This window comes from Garra rufa, chromosome 3, assembly GCF_049309525.1.
Source record: "Garra rufa chromosome 3, GarRuf1.0, whole genome shotgun sequence".
NCBI lineage: Eukaryota > Metazoa > Chordata > Actinopteri > Cypriniformes > Cyprinidae > Garra > Garra rufa.
In genome coordinates, this window is record NC_133363.1 from 16,179,870 (window position 1) to 16,196,835 (window position 16,966).

The 16,966-nt window shown below is 39.1% G+C and overlaps 1 protein-coding gene across 1 annotated transcript in view; it reads right to left on the reverse strand.

Annotated features, from left to right (window-relative positions):
* LOC141331510 (uncharacterized) overlaps positions 1–16,966 on the reverse strand; it is a 421,481-nt gene that overhangs the window by 17,360 nt on the left and 387,155 nt on the right. The window contains exons 23-25 of the mRNA XM_073836569.1: positions 12,924–13,004; positions 12,765–12,827; positions 339–389 (exon numbers count right to left, since the gene is read on the reverse strand). Coding sequence (XP_073692670.1) covers positions 339–389; positions 12,765–12,827; positions 12,924–13,004 — 195 coding nt within the window. The remainder of the gene's footprint in view (positions 1–338; positions 390–12,764; positions 12,828–12,923; positions 13,005–16,966) is intronic.

The window sequence follows — 16,966 nt, forward strand, 5'->3', positions numbered from 1 at the left end:
ACCAAAACACAAAATGACAACAATAACATCAGTTGTGGGCTGCAGCTCTCACTTTTAAATGACAATATCCTGGCCGGACCACTGTTGTCAGTGATATAAGTATTTGAAATGAACATGATTTCTTAATGTCTAGTGACATGTCAGGGCCATTTTATGATTAACTGACATACATTTCTTACATACGGTTCCTTTAAGACAAAAGTTTTTGTTTCAAACATAAACACTATTTATTTGTTTATTTGTTTGTACATGTATTTGTTTGGTAGCCAGGTAATAAAATATCTCAATACACAAAGTGTTCATTTTTATGCCATTTCTGTTGTGCATTTTTAACTCACCATGGGGCCAGGTGGTCCATGTGGACCAGGTGCTCCAGGGGGCCCAATAATCTGTTAATGTGAGCAAAATGAAAATTGCTGAAAAACTGAAATATAAACAGCAGACATGAGGGACAGCAAAGGACAAAGATGGAGAAGCTGTTTAAAACATCTGGCCCAAAATACCACAACCTACAGTAAGGCCCATTATAAGGTAAACTGATTTTGCGTGTAAATTGATGATAAGTAGATTGATGATTGATCTCACTGTATAAACTGCTACGTCTATAGGGATGTAGGGATTAATTTGATTTATTTTGAATAATTTGTGCACAACATGGGGCCTGTTTCTGTGTGTGCTCTGTGTTTCTTCTATGTTGCTCTTGCTTTTCCTACTCTCTCCTCAGCAGGCTAATGGGTACCACCTGATTCCTGTCCCAGCTCGTTAAGTGGAGTACAAATGAAACCCAGAGAATTCCAGACCAGGCAGAGAGATTAAAGCCCTATTTGGACAGTAATTGTTTTTCATATGGATGTATGTAAAAAATAAATGTACATATCACCTCTATTACATACAGATAAAACTCATGGATTCAGATGGCAATTTATTCACAGTGTAGGAGCGAGTTCTGTGATCCTATGAACCCGGGAACATGCTGCTCACATGGCCAGTCACATGATTGTCTGCTATAAATAAAACAAATTTTATTTACAAATGTATTCTTATTATTGTGTAAAATGTATTTAAAAATATTATTATATAAATTTATTCTTATTATTCCATGCATATGGTTTAATATATAATTCTATTTATTATTTTATTATTTAAAAATAGGAAAATAGACGCATTATATTTGTATATATTTATACGCAATATAGTTATGTATATCTGTATATAATGCACATTTTAAAACAGTTTTGCATACCTGCTGCTGCCTTAATAAAGACCCATTTCAAACGTTTCTGTACTTTTCTTAGTCCACTCTTGTCCCTACTCGCTGTGGTGGAGCAGTTATGAAATATTGTTTTTTTCAATACTTTCCAGCATCTCAGAAATAAATATGCATGTAAATTACAGCGAAGTACAACAGTTACCGTACGGTCTTCGGCAGTGGTCAAAAAGGTATTGAACATTGAATTTTGAATCTTGCAAACTCAGAGATGTGGATTTGGATGGCAATTAAGTTACCACACGACCTTAGTGTTTGTCAAAAATAATAGTAATTCGGCCAGGGATTTTTACGTGGGTGGTGAAAGATAAACATAGACATTCTGTTTTCGGACGGCAATAAAAACACTGACTACCCCCTGTAAATGGTGAAAATAACTTACGTCCACTTAAAAAACAATTACCATCCAAATAGGGCTTAAGATGATCTGCACGACTGAGAGATACTATAATCGTTGGGTCCCAGTGGTTGTTTTCTGTATGATATTAGTTATCTTGCTATTGGATCATTTTAAGATGTGCACTGTGTTTCAGATAACTTTTGTACCTTAGGTTCCCTATCTTCACTTCACTCATACTGATTCTGTCTTTAAGACACTATGGGGAAAAACTCCTTTTTCTCAGAGACTGAAGCATTTTTCAATAACGCAAGCAATGGTTCGGCAGTGGAGCTGCATGAGCCTATGGTGATGAAGCCCAAGAAGGGGCTAATGAAGGGGCAGGGCTATCTGGCTATATAAGCGAGCATTTAGCCGTAGGATCTCAGATCTTTCTCCCTCAGCGACGACTCTACATCTTTGCTTCACGAGACTCAAGCCCTCGCTCTGCAACAAGCTTTCACCGTGATCAAGCCTTGCAACGGATCCGGACCTTTTCCTGCTCGGCTGACTTCTCCACCTCTGCGCCGCCTTCAACGTCTGCAGCAGCTGCAGTCTTCTCGATCCCCTGCCGCCATCCAGCTTTTTCTATTAGAGCTTTCCATAAGAGCAAATTTCCGGCTTTGTTTCAAATGCTGCACCGTTTCCTTCCTCTCAAGAGCCCTACCAGTGAGCCCACGCCGGCTCCACGCCGGAGTCCCCGCGTGCCTCACTCTCGTCCCCTAGAGAGGTTTCTCCTGTTCTTTTCTCCCACTCAGACCAGCATCCCTCTGTGGCTGCGAGTGATCTGGTCTCTTTTGGTGGGAGAAAGTGCGACGTCAAGGACAACAGCATGTCATTGGCAGCTTCAAACACGGAGGTGCTGTCACCTCACGACCCTGCCCCCTTGCCGTCTGCACAGCCCAGCGCGGGCAGCATGGGCATGGACGCCGAATTACTCCGTGTCTTGTCTAATGCTGTTGAGGAGCTGGGTTTAGAGTGGTCCCCCCCAGAGGAGCCCACTCGCAGCTGCCTGGACGAATGGTTCCTGCAGTTCCTCGCTATTCTTCCCGGAAGTCCATGACGAGACTACGAAGTCATGGCGCGCCGCCTACTCTGCCCACCTACGTGCCTTCTCTTCTTCCACCCTAACCTCTGTCGATGCCGCCGAAGAGAAAGGGTACGACTAGCTGCCTCCCCTGGATGAGTCAATGGCCACGCATCTCTGCCCGCCCATGGCCATCTGCTGGAAAGCAAAGGCGTCACATAGCGTCACATGCGTCCTGGCAAAAGGAGCGGTAGAAACGGTTCCCCCATCTCAGAGCAAGTCAGGCTTTTACAGCCGCTACTTCCTCGATCTCAGACGCCTGAACCATGCCCTCATGAGACGGCCATTCAGGATGATTACATTGAAGCAGATCCTCTTGCAAGTGCACCCAGGGGACTGGTTCTGTTCACTGGATCTGAAAGACGCTTACTTTCACATCCAGATTGCCCCCCACCACAGGCAATTCTTGAGATTCGCCTTTGAGGGAGTGGCATATCAGTACACAGTCCCTCCTTTCGGACTATCCCTGGCTCCCTGCACTTTTACGATGTGCATGGATGCAGCTCTTTCCCCCCTGTGTCCTAAACTACATCGACGACAGGCTCATTCTAGCCCAGTTGGAGGACGAGCTAATATCGCACAGATCCTTCTTCCTCAACCACCTGGAGTGCCTGGGACTCAGGGTCAATTTTGCCAAGAGCGCGCTGTCTCCCAGCCAACGGATATCAAAAAGTTGAAACCAAAAGTTCCTTCCTACGCCTGGCGTCAAGGAAGCCTTAGTATCGAGGTGAACCGGGCCGGTGTAGCAGCCCTAGCTCGGAAGGACCTTCAGTGAATGGAATGGATTGCAATTCTGTTTGGTACAGGAGTTTGTCTGTTGGTTTAAAGACAAAGTTGAGGAACCAAATTAAAATATGTTCAAAGATAGTAGGACAGCCTCTTGAAAAGCTATATGAACTTTCTTATTATAAGAACCTCTTAAGGCTGGCTATGAATATTGTTTCTAATCCTAGTCATGTGTTTTATAATGAATTTGTACTTTTGCCATCTAAGCGTAGATATAAGGTTCCAAGATTTAATCGAGTGAAATTAAAACATTCCTTTGTACACCAGGCTGTCCTAGAGCTAAACAAAATCCATGTAAAATGAAAGCTCCAGTGTTGTTGTTTTTTTCTGATTATATTGTATGTTTTTTGTAAATCGTGTTTTGTCTGTTTGTAAAGAGTGTCAACATACCGTTACGCAAGAAAAAATTCAGATTCGTCTGACAATAAAAAAGTCATATCATATCATATCAAACAGGCCGTACCCCTAGACATGGTCTGCAGAAGCAAGGTGGTGTCGACAGATGCTTCCAACTCAGGTTGGGGAGCACTGCGCGATGGCAAACCGGCTTTTGGCCACTGGTCAAAAGCAGAAGGTCGCCTTCACATCAACTGCCTGGAAATGCTGGCAGTATGTTTGGGCCTTCACACCCTTATGTCAGACCATGTCTTAGTCCTATATAAATCGCCAGGGCAGTCTCTCCTCATGGCGCCTCTTCACACTGGTGAAGCACCTTTTGGAATGGGCTCAACTCAATTTGTGTTCTCTAAGAGCAATGCATGTGCAGGCTGAACCAAGGAGCAGATATGCTGTCTCCGAGCAACATCCTATTAGAGGAGTGGATGCTCTCTAGGATCTGTAAGCCTGTAAACCTCCCCGAGAATGTTGGAGAAGGGTCGCTCCCAACTCCATGCTCAAGGTCTATGTAGCAGCTATAGCAGCCTCTAACGCTCCTATAGCCACTACAGTTCATTGACCTTCGCCCTCTGACGTTTAAGGCGAGACACGGCAGGCAAAAACATCGTTTTTTTTTTAATTGGTCAATTTTGAGATTTTTGGATATTTGTCTTCAATAACATGTCTTCTTTTAGACTTGTGGTGAAAAAAAGTCCGAAATACACATTTAGGTCTTTATTTTACTGCACTTTGTCTGTTTGCGTCTGTAGATTTCTCATAAATTCAACAAAAGTTGGCGTTCTAAATCAACATGCTGCTCCGCGATCTCTGCCTGTACCCATTCATCACGTACACTGATGGAAAGCTCTCTCTCTTCTGTACAATGCTGTTGGATCCAAATATGGTTATTTCCTTTTTATCAGCAACCAATCGTGAAAGTAAAAGAGGGGATTTAACTCTAAAGGCGCAATCTCATTGGCTGAAGATAATCGTCACATGGTATGCTTTGACGCTTCCTTGTTTGGTTTAGCTTTCCGCGGTATCTTTGAGTCAATGGATGAAAATATAAGTTCGCGTCAATCATCGAAAAGAGTACAGCAGTTGTCACTTGCAAGGGGGAAAAGGAAAATTAGTAATGTATTACCCAGTGAAATGCCCTCGGGAAGCGCATCTGAACGTAAACTGTCGATGGGAAACCAGGGTGGTTTAGATATAAGCCAATCTATAAATAAAGTGCACTCTACACGACAGTGGCTGCTTGTTCATGTATTTGTGGTTCTCTGTGGTTAGTTGAAGGTCTTATTTGGCAATGTTGTTTTATTCAGTTTAAATTGTTATAAATAATTACGGTAACACTTTATAATAACTATCCGTTATAACTAGTTAATAGATCATTAATAAACTGTTAGTTAATGGGTTATAAATGACTTGTCAAATAACAGTTAATAGTTTGTTAATTATTTATAACTATCTGTTATAACTAGTTAATAGACCATTAATAAACTGTTAGTTAATGAGTTATAAATGACTTGTTAAATAACAGTTAATAGTTTGCTAATTATTTATAACTGTGCCTTATAGATAGCCAATAGATAACTTACAAACGGTTCGTTAACAAGTTATAAATGACTTGTTGACTGTATTTTAATGATTTATAACTATAACTAATAAATTAGTAATAGATAATGAACAAGCTGTTAGTAAATTACTTACTAAAGACTTGTTAAGTATCAGTTAATTGTTTATATATGTTATTGGGACGTTATTCTAAAGTTGCAACTATTCTTCATTTATTAACTGTTAGTAAATGAGGAATAGTTGCAACTTTAGAATAACGTCCCAATAACATACATAAGCTAATAACTAACACCAGGCCCGGATTGGCTAATCGGGAGGACCGGGAGAATTCCCGGTGGGCCGTTCCGTTTTTTTGGCCGCGAGGGCCGGTGTCCCTAGCTGCCTGCACTCACAGCAGTCGCCAGGGGCGGACTGTCCATCGGGAGAATTTTTGGCCCGCTACCCTCCAATTTTTATTATTATTATTTAATATTGTTGTTGTTTTTGTTGCCGGCCTAATGTACTAAAGTGGTTATTTCAGAATTAGCCATTCAATAATAAAATCTAATAAATCATAAATCGGTTAGTCTTGACTGGCACGTGTTTCGTCTCGCGCGCGCTCCGCGCATCCGCCGTCCGCCAAAACGACGCGAGACTGAAGTAGAAGTGCCCAGGTGGAGCAGAGAGACAAATCTGTCCTGTTTAGGACCTAAAGCGCAGGTCTGTTACATCTGTAAACAGACTATTGTAGTTTTGTCTTTGTTTACTTAAGTATTGAACTGCTAACAAATGTTAATCTATAAAAAATATCGTTTTAAAACAGGTTTAGGGAGCTACCCTTATAAAAATTAACTGTGGTTTTACAAAACATGTTTACTATAGTTATACAATAATTATACAATATACAATGGTTTTGCTACACTATACTTTCACCATGGTATAAAATTATGATTATACTAATGGGAATCAATCCTAAAACCCCCCCCCAAAAAACATGGTTACTATGTTTACCATAGGCTCAATAATATCATGGTTAATTTTCCTTAGGGCCAAACATGACCCATGATAATGCAAAACATGTTTAGTTTTAAGATTTTTTAATAAAGATATATTCAAGATGTAGCTAATTTTTGTTGTTTTAATTTTAACATTACGACAATAACACATGGTCCTAATGTAGTGGCCCTCTTTTTTCTGTTGCCCTTTTCTCTATCAAATGTTTTAGTACTAATCATAAAATATATATAATTTTGAAAGCTTAGAAGCTCAAGAACCATCCTGGTGGCTGTCTCCTCCCCCTTAGCAGCAATGTCAAGTGTCATTTTACAAAATCACAACTTTTTACAATCTTGACAAAAACATGTCTTTAAAAAGGTCTCAGTATTTCTGCAATAATCTGCTGATTGTCTTCTTTAAAAAAGACCAACCTTAGATCTGTACTGTATAGGTGGTTGTAAAGGTCGAGATGTGTTTATGAAAAAAGTGACAGATACAAGAAAATTTGTTTAAAAAGTAAACACACATGAGAGACAGAGAGATTAAAAGAGATTAAAAGGCAAATTGGAAGTTCAAGAGATAGCATTTAATTATTTTACCCAGTTGATTTCAACTTTTCTTTATGTGATGATGAAAAATATTGTTGTCCAGGGTTTCAAATTTTGGTGTGGGATGGCCTGGATAAGTGTGAGATTTCCCGGCCTGAAATTTTGTCTCAGTCCGCCCCTGGTTAACGTCAAGCTAGTTAGGAGCAGTGCAAAACAACGATGTCTGCAAATCACCGTTCATGTTTATGTATCAAATCTTTTCTTGTACTGTTGCTCTTCAGCAGCAGCAGCCTCTAGTCCAGTTTGCTGCTAAGAGTGAAAAGCCAGGCCCCGTAACATTACCAAGCACCAGTCATGAGCCCAACACACTAGAATGGGCAGGTAGGACAGTGCAATACTTGTTCTATTCTTTATTTGTGTTTAAGGACTGAACAATTTTGCACAGAATATATATTCAGATATTGCAGAAAAGGACATTGTGATGTTTAAAAGAATAGTGTTAGACATTTACCCTTTAATGTTCTCATTTATGAAAAATATTTGAACTTATAAAGCAGCTGTTTACTTGAAAATGACATGATAGTGTCATTAGAAAGTTTAATACATTTTATTTTAATCTTTATTTTATACATATAGCTTAATATACATTTGTATTTATTTGATATTTTTTCATTTCAAGGTTTGGATATTTATGAGCACTAATTCTAACAGAAAATAGATACTGATACTGTTAAACATTATATTGTGTTAACTGTTCAAATAAATCTTCACTGTGAAGCAACACTTAGGCTACTGTATTTGCACTGAATTGGAAATGACGTCATTTTAATATAGTCAGTCGTGAACTAAAGTGGGCCGGTCTAAGGCTTGAAACTCCAGGGCTGAAAAGGAGTCCCACTCCGGCCCTGACTAACACTTAACTAATATATTAACTCACACTTTACAGATCAGTTGTTCATAGTTTGTTAACCATCTACTAATACCAGTGAAACTTTGTAGAACAGCAAATGGATGGAACAAGTTCAAGCTGAAGAAATTTGATGTGATATTTAAAATATAAAATTTTTGTACCTCAACCTTGTTCCACCCATAGGCTTTTCTGTGTACTGTATTTTACCAAAGTAACTCCGCAGATGAAATGTTGAACATTGTGTTTAATGTATAGAAACACACATACTGAGCCATCACATGTCAGAACAGCAGTATACAACAGAATACAAACCCATGAGGTTTGGGCACTTTTTTGTGCTAAACAGGAAAACAAAATAAATAAAAATCTAGCCACTGGCATTATTGATATGAACATGTTTTATCACACCTTGGACCCTCTATACTGAGTGAACCAGCAGCGATGCGCAAAATACTGAGATAAATCCAGGTACTGTCTGGAGAAAGAGAAAGAAGTCAACAGTGGGTACTTCCTGTAAAAAGAAAGCTACACCTGTGGACCATGCTGTGCACATGGACAACAACAGTGACAGTAAGCAAGACTGTTTGCTATCATTTCATTAAAGATGTTTGATCAGGATAAAGTGCACAAACCTCATGGGTTTGTATTCTGTTGTATACTGCTGTTCTGACATGTGATGGCTCAGTATGTGTGTTTCTATACATTAAACACAATGTTCAACATTTCATCTGCGGAGTTACTTTGGTAAAATACAGTACACAGAAAAGCCTATGGGTGGAACAAGGTTGAGGTACAAAAATTTTATATTTTAAATATCACATCAAATTTCTGTAGCTGGAACTTGTTCCATCCATTTGCTGTTCTACAAAGTTTCACTGGTATTAGTAGATGGTTAACAAACTATGAACAACTGATCTGTAAAGTGTGAGTTAATATATTAGTTAAGTGTTAGTTATTAGCTTATGTATGTTATTGGGACGTTATTCTAAAGTTGCAACTATTCCTTATTTACTAACAGTTAATAAATGAAGAATAGTTGCAACTTTAGAATAACGTCCCAATAACATATATAAACTATTAACTGATACTTAACAAGTCTTTAGTAAGTAATTTACTAACAGCTTGTTCATGATCTATTACTAATTTATTAGGTATAGTTATAAATCATTAAAATACAGTTAACAAGTCATTTATAACTTGATAACTAACAGTTTGTAAGTTATCTATTGGCTATCTATAAGACACAGTTATAAATATATAACAAACTATTAACTGTTATTTAACAAGTCATTTATAACTCATTAACTAACAGTTTATTAATGATCTATTAACTAGTTATAACGGATAGTTATTATAAAGTGTTACCATAATTACTTGGCCAGTTGTTTTGCTTGTTAGCAATGTTTTCATATAAAAATGTGTGGAATTTTTACAATATAAATCTTTAAAGCCCATTTTCTCAAAATGACTTTTCTCTCATACTCCAAGTCCGAAATCTCCACTTCAGTAGCACCTATATACACCAAACTTTCCAGTCTTGTACCTAGTTATATTATGAAGACAATTACAGAGGGATTTGTAAATATATTATTCCTAGCCTGATTTATATAACATTTTATTCAAAAAAACATGGCGAAAATACATTTTTTAAGGCTATTGACAGTATATTCTGATTTACAGGATAACAAAAGTAGATATCCATAAATCCCTCTGTAATTTTTTCCCCATCTAATATGTGAACACAATGAAAAAATAATTTTGAACCTGGCTTTATCCAATTCTGAGATTTCGTTTTTTTAAATATAGGCAAATTAGCGCATATTTAATTAGATAATGCCTAATTTGCATATTTAAACATAAAATTACAGAAACTTTGTAATACATTTTTTTCTCATCTTAATGTAGGTAATCAACTGGGAAAGTTTCATGGTGATATCTGCTAGCTAAAAATTTAACCCTATTCACCTGTAGTGTCTCGCCTTAAGACCACTCTGCTGCTGGCTTAAAGACAGCCGCAGTATGAGTGACGTATCGATAGAGAATGTACTCCGTTACTAAGGTAATCTCGGTTCCCTAAAATACGGGAACGAGTACTGCATTGCTAGCCGTGCTATGTAGCCGCACTCAATCGTTGCTTCAGTCTAAGTAAGCGGAGATTCTATGGAAAAATGCCCGCTTATATAGCCTTCTGGAGGGATTCATCAGCATGGGCTTGTGCAACTGCGCTGCTGAGCCATTGGTTTGTTTTTTATTCACCAATGGCCAATGGCATAAACCAATGGCCGTGCAGTTACACTGTGTCATTAAAAAAGGCTTCAGTCTCGGAGAAAAAGGAGTTTTTCCCCATAGCATCTTAAAGACAGACGCAGTAAGGTGGATGACCTTTTGGTTTTAGAACCTTGTTTTTTCTTGTTTAATTAGAAAGGGAGTCAAGTAATTTATTATTATTATTATTATTATTATTATTATTAGGGCCCAAGCACCAGTGGTGCGAGGACCCAATTGGAATTGCTCTGTTTATTCTTCTTCCAATTTTTCTCCAAAATGAATTGCATGCTCGAAAGCTTATGAAACTTTGCACACACCACATAAGTGGTAAAAATTTACATCTGATATGGGTTTCAGAAGTGGTTGTGCCACCTATAAAATTTAAACAACACTGAGCTCAGGTCAGCAAAGACGTTTGGGTCACGGTTTGCACAAAACTTAACTAGAACACGAAACTCTCAACGGAAAAAAAAAAAAAAAAAGAATTAAAGTAAGAGACAGAAGTGTAACGATCTCCTCATGTTTCCTTCAGAGGAGCGGTTGGCATGCAGGCCAGGGAGCGTTCGCAAAGAACGCTACCAGCGTCGAAACACAGCGGCACGAAGAGTAAGAGTGTGAGAGAGTAAGAGAGAGTGTTGATGGTGTCCTGAGTATTTAAACTCAGCTTTTGGACACATCCCAAATGGTGTCTTGACCAATTAAAACCATTGTCCTAACTCGGGGTACTGTTGGTTTCTCCTCCCAACCCATAAATCACAGTGTTATCTGATCAGTCCCGTGGTCCCAATTTTCCCGCTCTTTGCAGAGTTAAATTTGGACATGATTTCTATAACAAGACTATAATACATTTTACAGAGAATTGAATTATAGAAACATTTCAAGAATGCAATTTCGATCTCAGGCATACCAAACACCAATATATTTAAACTATTCAATAGTTAGCAAAAAGGACATACACAGCGAGTGATTAAAACATAATAGGCAAATGTGTGAGTTACATAAGTGATAGGAAGTTATGCATAGAAATGATGAGTTGCTCATGAGTCCTTTTAGCATCATTTTAGGTGCATATATACATCAATAGGCAGTTTTCTGGGCCGTATTAGGAACGTGAGGGTACGTTCTCTGAGCTGGGAGGTCAAAAGTTTAAGGAAGGAATCTCAGTGTGTGGATAGGAGGAACAAACCAAGCACAGTCTCTACTAGTGATTTTACTCATGTGATGTTCAAGATGTGCATCTCTTTGACAATTAATCTTGGTTACTTGCTCCAAATTTGACAATCTCCTTCCTTGGAATGGTCAACAAATATCCTTTTGTGTTAACATTGCAAATTCCTAGTTGGTTAGGTTTGCTTCAGGCTGGCTGGCGCCAGGGTGTCACATGACAAATTTTACGACAGGAGCCTTGTCATGCTGGGTCTCTTGTGGAATCTGGGTCTGTAGAAGCGTTTCAAAACTTCTAATTGAATCGCCTGAATTGTCTGATTCGCGCTGAAATCCTACACTTCATAGTGCCATTTTGGACGCAAACAGCGTACGCTATTCTCTAAATACATGTAGAAAATGTATCTATGTGTTGCGGCTGACACAGAATAGCATACGCTATTTGTGTCCAGTGGACACTCTCCAGAATGTCGCTACGGTGATGCAGAGGAGACAAATTGTTGAACAAAGTCATTATTTTTGATTTCTTTGCATACAAAAAGTATTCTCGTAGCTTTGTAAAATTGTGGTTGAACCACTGATGGCAGATGGACTATTTTGACGACATCTTTCATACTTTTCTGGGCCTTAACAGTGTTATTTACTCGGCAGTCAATGGGACAGTCACAAAGCTCCCGGTTTTCATCCAAAATATCTTAAATTGTTTTTCCGAAGATGAACAAAGCCTTTACAGGTTTGGAACGACATGGTTACATGATTACACGATTATGGTTACATGGGTAACCTGAGACGTTTTGGTGGAGGGTGTAGCGTGGCTGCCTGACAAAGTTCGATGTTTCACCATGGAAAAAGAAGTTGTAGTATCTCCATACAATGTCCAGTCTGCCCCAAACTTCATGTTTGATAAGACTCCTGTCCTAAAAACACATGCCCATGCCCATATTCACTTATACAGTATTCAACATTTGAAGTGGACCAAAACCTTTTATCAAAGTTGTCCTAAAACCAAAACAATACTCAATACTTGTCTCAGACAACTTTGAGGAACTTTTTTCATCCACTTTTTTGATCCATGGAGGTGAGCCTGGGTGTGAGGGCCCTTTTATTGCTGTTTGCACCTTTAATAATAATAATAATAATAATAATAATAATAATAATAATAATAATAATAATAATAATAATAATAATAATAATAATAATAATAATAATAATAATAATCCTGGAGGTGGCAGTTCTCTCATTCTCTGCCTATTATTATTGTTACACTCTTTTTCCTACCCATACACTTAAAAAGGGGTATAGTACTGACATCATGCTAACTGTCACTCTGATAAAAAAATACCTCTGTTTATTATAGCTTTCACTGGCTGTAAATAAAAAGAGCAAATCATGCACATATTCTTGATTCACATTTTGTTGTCTGCACTTACTGAGGGCCCCTCAGGGCCGGGCAAGCCGGTGTCTCCTTTGTCTCCTTTCAGACCATTCACACCCTGTGGATGTATTACCAAAACATGAACAGGATCAAACATTGCATGTTATGAATAATGCCACAAGTGTCAACAAATGACATGCTTGCATCATTTTACCTGTAATCCAGGAAGACCCATTGATCCCTTTTCTCCTGATATTCCAGGGATTCCCATGTCCCCCTTTGAACCTTTGTGACCCTGTGAATGCATGGATTATATTAAAGTAGTGTCTATTTACAGTAAGTGCAAACAGCCTGTCTTGTTGGCAGAGGCTATTTACTAGTGGTGGGCCGTTATCGGCGTTAATGTAAAACTCTTATCGGGCGATAAAAAAAAATCGCCGTTAATCTATTCTCAAAGTTGGGTTGGGAGCTGGGTCTATACTACACAAGCTATGATGACTTTTCCCTTGATATTTTAGCACGCATGTATACCTAGCCGAATTGCACTGTAGGGGGCGAAAACGAGTCTTCGAACCTGTGTGTATGCCTACTGTGGAATTACCACATCAAACGTGACGTGCTAACATGGATGCAGCTATGAATCCGCCGGGTTTGCTTCAGGGCAGGGGTGATGCTAGACCCTTTTTACTGGGGCACGTGCCCCAGTGAAAATCTGCTGTGCCCCAGTAAAATCTCAAATTTGAGTTATAATTTACCGATAATCCCGAAATAAAGACATTAAACTATATGCAACAACTGAATTGACGCTTCTAAAAGCAATGCAGTTTAACAGAAGACTGTGCACACAGATATCCATGCCTGTAAGCGTCTGTGTATTTAACTGCAACGTGCACGTCGCGCAGTCTTTTACGCAGAAGTACATGCAGTGTAGGAATAGTTGGTTACACAAGTTTGTATAGTTAATTGTGTTGTAAATGCAATTGTCAAGCAGTTTGTGATGCATTTTGGAAACAGGAGATGAGCCCCTGGTCTAATGTGCCACCTGGCTTGAGAAACCCGTTCTCAAAGACTTACTTTTAGTCATTATTTGGCTAGCACACATATTCTAAATGCCTTCGGCAGAATTCCAAGATTAATTCCAAGATTACAGTGAGATTAATCTAGATTAAAAAAAAATATTCTATGCCCACCACTACTATTTATATTAACTCCACCCACAAACATGTGGTACAAAAAACGCTTGTTGAACAAAAGTTTCTAGTGGCGTAGGTGGTAAAGCATGTAGCAGTGCCTTTTTGAGTTCAAATCCGGCTTTTGCCAAACTCGTTCTTTTCCCTTTTACCCATGATCCACGGGATCATATTAGATTCGGATGATCAATTATAAAACATTTGAAAAGTAAATCACATAAAGATTGCTTTCAGTTTATGATGTTAATACCACTCTTTTGCTGCAAGCCCCCAGTTATCAACTAAAAAACGGCGGGCACCACAACCACCAAAACCTGTGGGTCCAGCTCGCCCTCCTCCTCCTCCTGTGAGAGCTCTCTGGCCGCTGCCACAACATCAGGGCCCAAACCCTCCTCCGTCTGCTGTGAGTGAACCAAAAACAACTGATAACAGCTCTCAGTGATATGTGTCGGGTCCCCGCTATGATAACAGCAACACTCTGCAATGTTTACAGAACAAGCGGGAACCCAGTGTGCCTGTAGTTTTTCCTATTTCTGTTTTAATATGTGATAGAAAGTCTAAGGCCATCCCAAGCCGTACAGTTGACCCATCTAATCTGAGGCCTATTCTGCATCAAACTAAGATTGCTCTAGAGACAAAAAGTAATGCCATCAAGCTAGCATTTTTAAACATTCGCTCACTAAAAAATAAACCACTTCTGATCAATGATTTTATAACCACAAACAACCTGGATTTTATGTTTCTAAATGATACATGGCTAGAAGACAGCTGCAGTGCAAGAGTCCTCAATGAAGCAGCCCCTCCTAACTTTACTTTCATGAGTGTCTGCAGAGCTGTCAGAAGAGGTGGTGGTGTAGCAGCTCTTTTTTAAAGATGTCTATCAATGCAAGCAAGTGTCATTTGGTCAGTACATGTCTTTTGAATATCTAGGGATTGTGCTGAAAGGTGCTCCACGCATTCTATTTATCATTATTTACAGGCCCCCAAAATACTGTCCAGTCTTTGTTGATGAGTTCACAGAACTGCTATCAATGATTTGTTCAGAGTTTGACTGTTTTGCTATTGCAGGGGATTTTAATGTTCACATAGAAAATGCAGAAATCAAAACCACAAAAGAAATTATAACGGTTTTGAACACTTTTGACCTGATTCAGCATGTGCATGGGCCTACACACAATCGTGGACACACTCTTGATTTACTCATCAGTAAGGGTCTAAACATTTCATCCACTGTTATCAAGGATGTAGCACTATCTGTTCACTTCTGTATTTTCTTTGATATATTGATCTCTGCTCCTAATGAATCTAGATCTGTCTCTGTCAGAAAGAGATGCATTAACGATAACACTAGTGTGCTATTTATGAAGGCTATATCTTCAATGCCAAGCATTTCTGCAGACTCTGTTGATCTTCTCCTGGAGTCCTTTGACTCAAAAGTTAAGAATGTCATTGATGACATCGCACCTGTAAAAATCAGAATTTCTGGCGAACAGAAATGGCCATGGAGAGAAAATCAACAGCAGTACAGAGTATGAAAAGACAATGCAGAAAAGCTGAGCGGATGTGGCGGAAGACGAAACTCGAAATTCACTATAGCATCTATAAAGACAGCCTTCATGCTTTCAATGCTGAACTAGGTAAAGCTAGACAAATGTTCTTCTCAGACCTTATAAACAGGAACTTAAACAACACTCACACTCTTTTTGCTACCGTTGAGAGACTAACGAACCCCCCTAGTCAGATCCCTAGTGAACTGCTCTCCGACAGCAAGTGCGATGAGTTTGCTTCCTTCTTTTCTGAGAAGATCAATAATATCAGAAAGACAATTAGCACACCCTCAAGTTATGCAGAGGTCAGACAGATTCGACCGCAATTTCAAAAAGAAGTCATTATGTCTACTTTTGAAGCAATCAATAGCAACATTTTGGAAGAAACAGTATAGCACCTCAAATCGTCAACCTGCCACCTTGACACACTTCCCACATCTTTTTTCAAAAGTGTGCTTAACTGTTTAGAAGCAGATCTCTTAGAAGTGGTGAACACCTCACTTCTTTCTGGGACTTTTCCAAACTCCCTGAAAACTGCAGCTGTTAGGCCCCTTCTGAAAAAGGAAAATCTTGATAACACCATATTGAGCAACTATAGACCAATATCAAATCTTCCTTTCATAGGCAAGATTATTGAAAAGGTTGTTTTCAATCAGCTGAATCACTACATAAACTCAAATGGATACCTGGACCATTTCCAATCTGGTTTCAGACCACACCATAGCACAGAGACAGCGCTCATAAAGATAATAAATGATATTCAGAGATCAGACTCTGGCAAAATATCAGTGCTGGTATTACTAGGTCTCAGTGCTGCTTTTGACACTGTCGATCATAACATTCTTTTAGATAGACTGGAAAACTGGGTCGGGCTTTCTGGGATGGTTCTCAAATGGTTCAGGTCATACTTAGAAGGGAGAGGCTATTACGTAAGTATAGGAGAGCATAAGTCTAAGTGGACGTCCATGACATGCGGAGTCCCACAAGGCTCAATTCTAGCCCCGCTGCTGTTCAGCCTGTATATGCTCCCACTAAGTCAAATAATGAGAAAGAACCAAATTGCATATCACAGCTATGCAGATGATACCCAGATTTACCTAGCCTTATATCGCCAAATGACTACAGCCCCATTGACACCCTCTGCCAATGCATTGATGAAATTAACAGTTGGATGTGCCAAAACTTTTTACAGTTAAACAAGGAGAAAACAGAAGTCATTGCATTTGGAAACAAAGATGAAGTTCATAAGGTAAATGCGTACCTTGACGCTAGGGGTCAAAAAACAAAAAATCAAGCCAAGAATCTGGGTGTGATTCTGGAATCAGTCCTCAGTTTCAGTAGCCATGTCAAAGCAGTAACTAAATCAGCATACTATCATCTCAAAAACATTGCAAGAATTAGATGTTTTGTTTCCCATCAAGACTTGGAGAAACTTGTTCATGCCTTTATCACCAGCAGGGTGGACTATTGTAATGGTCTCCTCACTGGCCTACCCAAGAAGACCATTAGACAGCTGCAGC